This window comes from Toxotes jaculatrix, chromosome 17 (genome assembly GCF_017976425.1).
Source record: "Toxotes jaculatrix isolate fToxJac2 chromosome 17, fToxJac2.pri, whole genome shotgun sequence".
Taxonomy (NCBI): domain Eukaryota; kingdom Metazoa; phylum Chordata; class Actinopteri; family Toxotidae; genus Toxotes; species Toxotes jaculatrix.
The window spans coordinates 22066580-22079358 of record NC_054410.1 but is presented as its reverse complement, the minus strand read 5'-3'; the positions used below and the strand labels follow the sequence as shown (position 1 = coordinate 22079358).

At 41.7% G+C, this 12779-nt stretch overlaps 1 protein-coding gene across 1 annotated transcript; it reads left to right on the top strand.

Moving 5' to 3' along the window:
- The first annotated feature begins 3703 nt into the window (after positions 1-3703).
- gja10a (gap junction protein alpha 10 a) lies at positions 3704-6374 on the top strand. The gene is made up of 2 exons (XM_041060624.1): positions 3704-5140; positions 6336-6374. Exons 1-2 carry the CDS (start codon positions 3704-3706, stop codon positions 6372-6374), a joined length of 1476 nt encoding a protein of 491 aa, XP_040916558.1.
- The last annotated feature ends 6405 nt before the right edge of the window (positions 6375-12779 follow it).

Sequence of the window (12779 nt, the reverse complement as noted above, 5' to 3'; positions counted from 1 at the left end):
AGTAAATGTACACAGTTCACATTCCACCATGCGGGTGAGTTTGGGCGTCCTGTCAGACAACACACAGACAGACTGGACAAAGTCCCGCCCTCGCAGCTCAGCTGTCAGTCAGTCAGTCAGCCCGTGAGGGGCGGAGCTCCTGATGAAGCAGCCGTTGGTTGTGTAACCCAATGATCCTGGTGTGACATCTGGCATTTGGCCTCAGCGACCACAGCAGCAGCAGCTTCTGAAGGGAAAATCAAATCAATGCTACATTGACTCTGTCAGAGCGCGATGGAAACCTAATTAAAGGCCCTCTGGGCACAACTGGTCATTTTATGCAGCCAAGCACCAGGGCTCTCAAATCAAGCCAGTAATATGTACTATTGCTTTACTCTGAGTGCTGAGGGAGCGGGGGCGGGCCGGCGGGGGGTGTGGACCTCCCTCAGCAGGATAGTGTCAGCTCTCAGTATGCTAAAAAATCATGTTGTCTGTGTCATGTCATTGTTTTTGACATACAGCAGGGCATCGTGGTCTAAACTACTGTCTACTCAACACACCACACACATGAACTAATGTGTGTATTGTAGAAAAGAGCAGAAAAAAAAATTAAACTATGTCCTGACAGTGTGAAGATGTTTAAAACAGATAGATGAGAAATAAATCTTTAAATCTGGGCATAAAAAAAAATAAAAAAATAAAAAATATTCCCACGTTAAAGCACAATGTGATTGCAAAGGAAGTTGACATTTGCTTTGTATCCTTTGGTTTTAAAAGCTGCACTCATCAATATTTTCCTATTTACAAATGGATCAGAGGACAATGTTTAATGTTAGAGGTGGATAAGAACCTGTTATAACTCTTCAACTGTCCTTTAAAACACGGATTAACACTGTTCAGGTTTAAAAAGGATAGTCCAAGCGTATGGTATGGTGAACCGGTTCTAATCCTAATGTTTTGAATTATGGTTGTGGGACTTAATTAAAAAATCAAATAATCATTTTAAAAGGTTGGATTTGAAAATCTTGGGTCATTGTAAAGCTGCTGTAAAGTGATTAAACTAAACAAGCTGTGAGCACCTCCCACGACCTCACAAAACTTACTGTGAATATGTTAGCATTTATTTACAGCAGATGCTAAGCGGTGTTTGTGTCCACCAAAACCAAAACAATGAGCTAAAAGACACTACAGAGCTCAGTGAAGATGAGGGGAGCTGCAGAGTAGGTGATAATTCTACGCAGTGACCCATTTCACATTACAAATTAGAATCTGACCAATTGTTAATGCAAGAATATTGATTGTAACTAAAGGTACATTTCTAAATTGATACTATTCAGGGTTTGCTCAGTAATGCTGGGAAGAAAATGGGCTTTTATTTTCTGTTATTATCAGTAGAGAAATGTTTGTTGGTTCATAATTATTATTTATAAGTAACAGGAATGTACCTGTATATATAGTAAGATATATATATGGTAAAAGAAATGTACTGATGTGCCTTTAGTTTGCCAGAAGTCCTTTGCAAAGTTGCCTGTCAGCAGTCAGTGACTGTGCAACATCATGCCACAGGGACGTTGCCATGTCTGGTGCCATCATGCCTGTACATAGACCAGGACACGTGGTCATTCTCTATATCTGGCAACCCGTGCTATCACTGTAGCCGCACAGAAAAACCGGGCAGATGGATAAACTGTTGTTTGTCAAGAAATAGATCCAACTAACCCTAAAACCACCAGCTGTCGTGGTCACTAACTTGTCGTTATTTGGTTGCTTTCTCACAAATTCTGTGCCAAAATCCGAATGATGCCAAACCTGTACATACTTTGATGGATTGAATGTACACAGCAGGGATGCCAGGCAGTCGATGCATGCATGAATATCCCCAACCAACCAAATTAAGAGCTGTGTGCAGGATAGCTGGTAGGACATGATCCCTGAAACCACATTATCCACAATAGACTGGTGGACTGAGTTGAACCTTAACGTTAAGGCCTCTCCCTGCTGGCTCAGTAACATCTTTATGTTGAGGGCACCAGGAGCAGACCCTATGTAAAAAAAAAAAAGCAGCCATAAACAAATATCAACTCACTCTGTCAGAGAGGCCGATATTGATGGAGCTGGTCGGAGTTGGCACCGCTGGCGTGGGAGAGGGGAGTGGGAGTGGGGGTGGGGGGGGGTGCATTGCGATCGATGCTCACATCCTGTGAACCCTGCATGTAACACGGGAGAGCGCTCCCAACACACAGGCGAGCCACAGCGCACACAGACAACACACAGAGAAACAAAAGACAAGAGGGGCACAAAGGGATGTGGACCGGGACTGGAGTTTGGGACCGGCGCAAGAGGACCTCCAAACACCTCCATGGGTTAGCCACACAGACACTGTCATTTCCCAGGAACATGATGAAGAGCATCGAGAGGCAAAGAGGAAACCCATACCAGTGATCTGTAAGTGCTGCTCAAATGGTTGATTCATTGAACGGAGTCATTTGCTGTTATGTCATGCTCCCAAAAGTGTGCGACACATTAGTGCCGTTTTCTAAATGTTAAACTTCTATTTGTCATTGTTATTATAAAAAAGACGGAGATGGGTTCCAGCTGAGTTTCTGACGTTCCCAGAAAACCAGATCACACATTTTTATTTTTGCATATTCACAGAAGGGAAAATCCACAATGAAACAGAATTAGCATGTTGTTTCTATGGCATTACACAGCTTAACTTGACTTTTGACCAGAAATCAGGTGCAGGTCGTGGCAATGACATGTTTGAAAACAGGACGACCACACGCTTGTTTCCATCGCACGCTGGAATGCCTAATCCCCCCCCCCCCCCCCCCCCCCCCCCCCCCGTGGTTCAACCATCAGCGGCATGATAAAATGGTTGGAGCTGAGTTATCTTCTTTTCAAACAAGGGTCTACTACCAAGTATCGTGTGTGTATCCACAACCTGATGGATCCTGTCCCTCTGTGCAGGGGACATGTTCCTCCATTACCTCAAACACACACACACACACACTGTAGTTTATTTTGACTCAATCCCACAGACACAATCCTGCTGCCAGAAATACTCACCACAGCACCAAATGTGGATTGATCTGCCACTGAATATAGTCCCCAACAAATTCACTGTTTCCTCTTTTCTGAGTAACCTTTGCTAGAAACTACAGTGGTCAGCTGTTAGAGTAAATGACTAAACATTTTTCTTTTTAAGTAAAACTATTGATTATTTCAAAGATTTACATTTTCAATAGGAACAACAGGGGCTGAGACCAAGAGCCACAGACAGGGTAAGGAGGTCAGAAAGAATTAAAAGAAGCATTAACACATTATCAGTGTGGGTATTTACATGGGATTTTAAAAATAAACAGTAAGACCAACCTTATTCTGTTAAGGTTAACTGGGATTTTATTTAAACTGGAATTTGGCAACTGATTCTTCCAGTTCTGATAACACTGTCCTCATCTTGGACCGCTGCAACATCACTGGCCTGAGCTACAAAAACCCTCACTTTGGCCTTCATTTAAACCTTTAAAAGGAAGACTTATCTAACATGTGGTCTGCTTTTCTTTTGTCCCATGACAGCACTGCATGCTGCATGCCTATGTGGACTGGGTGTAGGTCCTTTTACCTGTCTCTAACCAAGAGTCCATGTTCTCATAATCTTTCCATGCATTCTGTGTCTCCGCAGTTTGAGGACATGTGGCAGTGAAGTGGTGAGAAGCTGACCATGGGTGACTGGAACCTGCTGGGCAGCATCCTAGAAGAGGTTCACATTCATTCCACCATCGTGGGCAAGATCTGGCTTACCATACTCTTCATCTTCCGCATGCTGATCCTGGGAGCGGCCGCCGAGGACGTGTGGGACGACGAGCAGTCCGAGTTTGTTTGCAACACAGACCAGCCGGGCTGTAAGGCAGTGTGCTACGACCGTGCCTTCCCCATCTCCCTCATTCGCTTCTGGGTCCTGCAGGTCATCTTCGTGTCTGCGCCCTCACTGGTCTACATGGGCCATGCCCTCTACTGCATCCGAGCGCTGGAGAAGGAGCGCCACCGCAGACGGGCGCAGTTGAAGGAGGAGCTGGACGAGGCTGAGTTGGCGTTGGATGAACACAAGCGCATGGAGAGGGAGCTGAGGAGGCTAGATGAGCAGAGGAGGGTGAAAAAGGCTCCTCTCAGAGGCTCTCTGTTGAGAACCTACATCATCCATATCCTAACACGCTCTCTGGTGGAGGTCTGCTTCATCCTGGGCCAGTATATACTCTATGGTATCCAACTGGAGCCACTCTATAAGTGTGAGAGGTTGCCTTGCCCCAACAGTGTAGACTGTTACATCTCCAGACCCACGGAAAAGACCATTTTCATGGTCTTCATGATTGCCATTGCTGGTGTGTCCCTTTTCCTCAACATCCTGGAAATATCTCACCTGGGCATGAGGAAAATCAAACAGACGCTGTACGGAGAGAGGTTCACGGAAGACGACAGTTTGATTTACAAGTCCAAGAAGAAGGCGTCTTTACCAGCCCTTTGTGTAATGAGCAATTTATCACCTCACAATGGGCCTTTGACTCAGACCTTCAAAGTGATTCCAGAGGCGGACATGAAGCCTCCTCATTACAGCAGCGGGCTCAAAGCCAACCAGGATGCACCCAGACACAACAGCTTGGCTCATCTGGGACACAATCAGACCAGCTATATCTGCCTGCAACCTAGGATGCTACCCAGGCCTGGCCAGAACTGTGCAATGCAAGCCCCCCAAACCCATGAAGGTCCAGAGGCCCACATGGCCGTGGTGGACCACCATCCACCCTGGGATACAGCTGTGTCCAATGCGGAGGGAAGTGCAACAAGCCAACCAGAGGAAACCAATGAGGGAGAACACCCTCACCCCAGCCACCTGGAGGCTCTCCTGTCCAGCAGCACCTTCAGGCCCAGCACTATCAGAGACCTTGATGAAGATGAGCGAAGGGAGTCAATGGCGAGCGAGGTCCTGATCCCCAACCCCAGAAAGACCAGCTTCATGATGAGGCCACCCTCTGAGAGCTTGTCCTCCATCAGCGGCTCCACGAGCCCTTCGTTACATACCTCAGAGGAGTCTGACGAATTAGGCTCCCTGCAGGGAGACATGCCCATGATGCCGCCTGCCGGAGGCCGGAGGATGTCAATGGCAAGTAAAGAGAAGAGACTGTCTCTTGTGTCTGAATCACGTTCTTCACTGGTCCAGAGTCGGCCACAGACGTCTGGGCTTCATCTGCCATTGCTGTCTGGAGCATAATAATCTGTATCAGTTATATTTATACACATAAAACATGAAGCATCTGTTGGTATATTAGCAAAGAAACCAAAACAAATGAAGTCTCCCTGCAGCTTTCCCACTGGTAGAATAAGGAAGTTCACTATTTTGTCCACTAAATTATCACATTCGGCCAAAACAAGGTTTATTATTAGACACTGTCCATTCAGCCTCTGATGATGGTCAGTGGAAACACTCAGCAGACAAACAATAAGGAAGAGGCACGACCCACGACAATCCACGAGAAGTTTTCAGTGATAGTTTTAGTAGAAGTGAATAAAATGAGATGAATATTAAAACCAGGAAAATATGAAAATGTTAAGACATCATCTAAGATAATACCAAAACAAAAATATTGTATATATATTAATGGTAAATATTATTGTCAGATGGACCTTTGAGCACAAATTTGAATTATTAAAAAAAAAAAAAAAACATTCAAATGTATAATTAGATACAGTTACAGGTCTAACTAATCTTAAACAAACAGAGAAAGATACAGAATCAAAATCATGTTTTCAAATGAATCAACTTTGAACATTAATCAGTAATTCATGCTCAGATTGTTTTGGAATGGAATGAACTGAAAATAGCATTAAACATATCAGTTTAACATCTAACACATGTTGAAGACAACGCTGCAGATTTTGGAAATACTTCAATTCATCTGCATCCACAGCTGCTCCTACACATCTGTTTTATGTGTGATACCTGCCATATATGTGTGTGTGTGTGTGTGTGTGTGTGTGTGTGTGTGTGTGTGTGTGTGTGTGTGTGTGTTATATGGCCAACTCACAAACAATGGTGAGACAAATAAACCAATGATGATGTGTAAATAAGCATCAGTAATGATTTTACTGAAGAGTTTATAAATTGGCGCATTGTTCATCCTCCATAAAGTCATTGTGAAACGAGTGGCCATAAAGGATTTAGTCATCCTCCTCTGTGTCGTTCCCACATGTGAAATTCCACCTTTAGCTTTTAGAGAAATGTGTGTGTGAAATCATGAATGAGTGAGTAAAAAAGATTGAAACTAAAAGTGTGTTTTGTGTCTCCTTGTCTTTCTCAGAGCATGTTTCTGGATATCTCCTCTATCATGAAGAAGTGATGAGCCAAGGCTAAACGTCATGTCCACGGGAGCTGAGTTCCACAGCCCGGCTGGGAGAAACTGTATCAGCGATCGGTCTGTGGGCAAAACAGCCCGAAGCCCAGTCTGTTTTGGATTTGAAGCACCTTAGAATACCAACCAGGAAGGAATTGTATCTTTTTTTTTTTTTTTTTTTTCAATGTGGACATCATTCCATGTGTTGGTTGAATTTTTTAGACTGTGCAGAACCACTGGATTATGGAGCATTCTCCTCAGAGGATCTGTTTGTTTCTGTAACATGGACTTTATAAGCTTAAAGTACATTTTCTAAGTCAAAGACTTGATTAGAACGAGTGTGTCTCTCTGTATAGTCATTTATATACAGTCGTTACTTTCTATTATATTCAGATTAAATGCTTCTTAACAAAAACAGCAACATCCTGTCACCAGATGTTTCATCCAGTCCACACACACACCGACACCAAACCTTCGAATTCTCATGCTTTTTGTTTTATTTCTCAACAAAAAAAGTTGTTTTTTTTAAAACCTGTTTCATATCAAATGAACAAAAACATGACATGTTGCACAATATTTACAAAAAAAATTAACAAAACAAATCATTTGAACATTCAAAGATATATATATATTAAAAAAAGAAAAAAGAAAATGCTGAATCTGCATTTAACAGTCATTGCTGCAGGTACTCCAAGAAAAAAAAAAAAAAAAAAAACACATGGAAAAATGGCTCAAAAATCTACAAATACAACCATGTAACCACTGTAAAAAGTTTAGAAACAACGCCACAGAAACTTTCTACATGTCTATCGTACAGTCCTTACCCATAAAAAGAGGTATGCTGAATTATCCAGGTAGATAAGTGTTAAGAGTCTGTTAAAAAAGAAAGAAAAAGAAAAAAACTAAACTGAGATTCAAGTGGCCCCCGACACATTCTGTAAACAGACTGGATTAGATACGTCCTGCCACCATGTACTGGAATTTGCAAATTGAAGGCATTTCATTCCAAAACACTAACGTCCATATGGGAAACGTCTTCCCTGAAAAACCTCTGCTCGAGGTTTGAACAGGAACTGTCGGGCCAAGATTAACGCTGCGATCAGAGATGTTGGAAAGCTGGAAACAGAGCAATGTACTGTCAGGATATATAGTCAGTCCCCACGTTTGGCTCTGAACCATATATATCATTTCCAAAAAGCAAAAAATTTTTATTTAAATGTATTTACTTTCCAGTCCAGTAGTTTTTGCAGTTCCTGCTGCTGAGAGGTTTTTCCAAACTGTAGGCTACTGAATGTCGTCCCGGCAGCTTTTCATTGATTTTCTTTTTTTCTTTTTTCTTTTTTAGCACAGTCTGCAAATCCATCAACCTGCAGAGACTCAAAACCTCCTCGTGTTACTGAATCTGTCACTGTGAACATCCTGCCAGCTCCTACTGTCCTCAGAGTTTCCTTACAGTTTGTTGCAGATGCAGCTGTATGTGAAGATTGATCTAAAAATTTCTGCATTGCAACAATAATGTGACACTGTAAACATCAAATACGTGAAGTTTTACCGAACTCAAGCAAGTTTCAAGTCTCCAGTTAGTTTTTTTTTTGTACTGTAATGGAATGGAATGAGGGAGAAACATAACTCGGAGAGCTGCAGTGTGCTTTGCTTTAAAGACGGACTAACAGTCAGAAAACCTGTATGGAATTTGCAGACAGAGCGACAAACTTCAGTATGTTTCGTTCTTTCCACATCTCTGACGAGCAGCTGAAACAACCGTGTGTTTTTCATTAGCATTTTAGCAGGAGGAGGAGAGGAGGGAGCGAACGTGTTTTCCTGACTAAAAAAAAAAAAGAAAAAAGAAAGAAAAAGTCAGAGTGAGGCACAGAATCATTTTCCATTTCCAGAATCATTTTCCATTTCCATACGGTGCCTCATTCTGATGTTTACTCAAGCGTAGCTTCCTTCATTTTTGTTTTCTTTTTCTCTTTCCATTTTCAATTTTATTTGCTTTAATATTGAACACTCTGGGTCTCCGTACTTCCGGGGGGGAGGGGCGTACTTTGCTGATTAATTTGTCGGAGAAAGGAAACTTTATGAAGAGTGAAAGAAAAAGTCTGAAATAAAAATTCCACTGTCTCATCAAATACAAATACAGCAGGGGTCAGGGGTCAGGAGGGGCCACGTCTGTGTTTGGTGACACTGCTGCAGTTCACGTTGTGTTGAATAGAATCCTCTGTTCTGTTACTGGATAGTTTGGCCTCTGTAACCTCTAAGGCAAGAAAATGTAGCTGCACTTGTCAGATTCTCCCAAAGTCATCAACACTTTTAACTTATGTATATATATTATGTATATATATTTAAAAAAAAAAAAAAAAAAAAAAAGAAAGAAAGTGAAACTTTAACAGCTTGTCTATTCAAATGAATTCTCAGGTCTTAATTATCTCTTTACAAAAAAACAAAAAGAACAGCTAATACACAGAATTGTAAACACACTCACTCCCCTTTAAGTTAAAATATTACAACTTAAGTACATGTGTGACTTGTAAATCAAGACTTTTTTTTTTGTTTGTTAGTTTTAAATTTCATGAAATGGTCAACAATAACAAAATACAACCATCAACAAATCCGTTCTAAGAAAAGGGTAGGAACCTACATTTCACATCTATGGTCATTTTCTTCTACTACCCCCACCCCAACCCCGCTCCCCCAACCCCCCACCCTGGTCCAAACACCCCCCCTCCCCCCTCCCCACCAAGAGTCCAAATAAATTAAATGAACAAGTTCACATTAAGAAGTCAGCTGAGCAGTGTTCTTCAGTGTTCTTCCGAGCACTGAGTACGTTCTAATTAGATTATCATTGGCTGAACAGTGTCCCCGTGTTGTCGTGTGATGTCGGTTGGGTGAGATCAGTTCGTTAAGTTTTACATTTACAAAACCACACTAGGAAACAGCGGCTCTTTTTTTTTTTTTTTACGTGAAGGGTTATTCACTAATTTCCTTTCCTTTTTTTTTTTTCCTTTTTCTTTTTGTAAGTGCAATGAAATATTGTCATCTGCAGTTTCAGATTCTTCTTTGACCTTGGCTGCGTTTAACAGCACCTTCACCCTGACCCAAACGCATCCCGTGTTTTGGAAAAAATAAAAAAATAAATAAAATAAATAAATAAAATAAAATGCCACTGTGAGGCTGGCGGCGCGGCAGCACAGTGAGAGCTGGGCAGCAACCAAGCAGACGGCGGTCAGCGCTCTCACCCCCCTGCCACGTGCCTCGCCATCGACTTTTCAAGCAGCAGATGAATTTGGCATCTCCCTAAATCAATAACGCCGCCACTGTGTTTGTTTGGAGCTTCGAACTCCACACCACACACACACACCACACACACACACACACACTATTAAGGGACACTGGTTCATACGGGGGGGAGAGCTGATTTCGCTTTCGTGAATTTGAACATGTAAGGCGTCTCACACCGACAAATACTTTGAGTGGGGATATGTTGTCTTATCTTATAATATAATACAAGAGCAGTGTAGTGAAATACATGATTGCCATAAGTACAAACACTCAATTCTTACTACTTTTAAGACAATAGAAATAAATAGATCACAAAGAGCACTTATGATTTGTTTCAATGATCAAACCCAGTGTGTTTAAATATGTAGCCCATTTAAAAAAAACAAAAACAAAACGGATCATGTGCATTTTACATTGCTGCCATCCATTTTCCAAAGCACAGCATATAGGACACCTTCACTTCTTGCACACTTGATTTTTTTTGTGTTTTAAATTTAACTGTAAACAGCTAAAATCGCCATTTTTGCATCAACCTACACTCAGTAACTCACAGTCACAAGGTGAAAACATGTTTTTTTTTAATTTTTAATTAAAAATCAGAAGCTGAAATCTCTCATTTAGAAAAAACATTCAGACCCTTTCAGGATTTTGTTAAAGCCCCCCCCCCCCCCCCGGTGACAATCATAGCTTCAAGTCTTCTTGTTCACGTCTCTACAAGCTTTGCAAACCTGAATTGGTTCCCTTTAATGTTCTGTGGTGGTTTGAGTGTGGGCTTTGGCTGAGTCACTCGAGGACAGTCAGAGACTCGTCCTGAAGTTACTCCAGAGTCGTCCTGGCTGTTTGCTAAGGTCAACCATCACCCCAGCCACAGGGAGAAGGGTTTCTTCAACAACCTCTATATTTATCCTCCATTCAACCTTCCCTTAGTTTTGACCAGTCTCCCTGTCAGCTGCTACAGAAGCCCCCTCCTAAGCCTAAACCTCAGTTTCAGTTTAATCACAGAGAGCAGCGTGGACTTCATGGTTTGGTTTTAGTCCTGACATGCAACGTGAACTGTGGGACCTTATATACACAGGTGTGTGTGTGTGTGTGTCTCTCAGTCCAATCACTTCAATTTGTCACAGGTGGACTCGAGTCGAGCTCTAGTCACAACTCAGGGCTAATTAAAGCAAACAGGATGCACCTGAGCACAGTTTGGAGCGACACAGTAAAACCGGTCTGAATACTTCCGTAAATTAGAGATTTCAGTTTTTGATTTTTACTAAATTAGCACAAAATTTCTAAAAACACATTTTCACTTTGTCATTGTGGATTGCTGAGCTTAGACCGATGGGCAACAACAGCAGGTGAAACCTCCAACACAATAAAGCTTGTGGGAAATGAAGGGTCTGCAAACTTTCTGAGGTCAGTGGAAATCCATGTGGTGTTTTCTTCATGTCACACTTTGTTTCACAGTCCCTCTAGTTCTCATATAATGAATATAAAGCAAAAAAATGTAGGATGAAAATATCATTTGAAGTTGAATTTTTAAGAAAGGAGCAGGAAATTCTGAACAGCAACCGTAACAGAGATTACATTTTTTCTTTTCCAGAGCTAAAACCTTAATGACTGGAAAACTAAGTCATGTAGATCAGCTTTTCAGAACCTACATTTTCTACATTTGTTGAGTTGTATTATTAAGTGTAATTTAAAACTACACAGAGGGGACAAGTGCTGCAATTGTGCTACATTAGTTCAGTTCTTTCCAGCGGACCTGTAAAATAAAGCATCACCCAAGTTTGACCACTGTAATGTTTTGGCAACTTTTCTGCAGTGTAGAAAATCAAGCGAGAACCACAGCAGCAGGCTTTGGACAATGATCAGCAGAAATGTAAAAAAAAAAACCCACTGTGTGGTCCTTCAATCTATTTGGACACGTCTGCTCGTGTTTAGTGCCAGGCGTCACCTCTTGGAGGCTCTGGGCAGTGCTTCAGTTTTTAAGTAATGTTCTATCTCTTTAGCACAGATATGAAAAAAAACAAAAAAAAAAAAAAAAAACAAAAAGGCAGAACATAAACGTGTAGAAACGTCCATCTGAGTACGAGGAAAACGTAAACGTGAAGTTTTTCCAAAATGAAACTTTGCATAATGAGAATTCATTGGAGTATTTCCTCTCGTGTAACATTTTACAAATACACACCTTTGGTAACATTTTACTGGAAAGTCCTGTGTGGCTCGACAATCACTGGGCGACCTGGAGATGTCAAGTCACGTCACAGAAGGTGAGTCGTTTGTCGTGGTAGCATGTACTGAATAATTTAATAAGGATTAGTCCAGGATTAGTCTGGACACCGTTAGCCTAGCTTAGCATAAAGAGTGGAGGGAAACAGGGGGACGGTTGTGGCAATCATCTTGGAATCAGTGTCTGAACACCACCTTTTTTTTTTTTTTTTTTTTTTTGTGGTCCATCTCCATCTTTTCTTCCAAAATCCAACAAAAAAAACCTGGACCGAATTTATCTGGTAGCTCATTGTTTAAGTGCTGCGTGGATGGAAGAAACCTTCAAACTTCAGCTCTTCCAAAAATCCCAAATCATTACATATCTCATCATGTTTGGATTAAACAAACACAATTCACTTCCGGTCCTTGTGCTAAGCTAGGCTAACCATGTTCTGACTTCTGACCTCTGTACCGCATTGTCCACATCCGACAGATGTGGACAATGAAAACTGATCCAGAGGTTAAACGTGAATAATTTACCGCAAACGCACCAAAGTGATTATCAAGATCAGACAGGACTCTACAGTAAAAGTGCATGTACATGTTAGCAGGGACATTACTGAACATTCTGCAGGATTCCTGAGTTTAACCTCCCGTGATGCACGAGAGAGAGCTGGGGAAGCTGACAGGAAGAAAAAGTCAGGATGATAGAGAGAGAGAGAAAGAGAGAGAGAGAGAGAGAGAGAAAGCTGCCAGTGCTTTTGTTTTAAACCAGTCCAAAAATATCTGTTGAACAGTATTGCTGATAACGCTTTTGTGTCATCCATTACAAAAAAAAAGAAGAAGAAGAAGAAGAAGAAGAAAATACTTCAAATATCAAGGTATAGACAAGACAAGTGTGTCGTGGACCAAACCGTTTGCCAGCAGACT

Bases quoted from the DNA above. Each gene is read 5' to 3' on its own strand.
- gja10a (XM_041060624.1), top strand. From the start codon at position 3,704: ATGGGTGACTGGAACCTGCTGGGCAGCATCCTAGAAGAGGTTCACATT. The intron at 5,141-6,335 runs GCAAGTAAAGAG...TGTCTTTCTCAG, and splicing joins GAGGCCGGAGGATGTCAATG to AGCATGTTTCTGGATATCTC.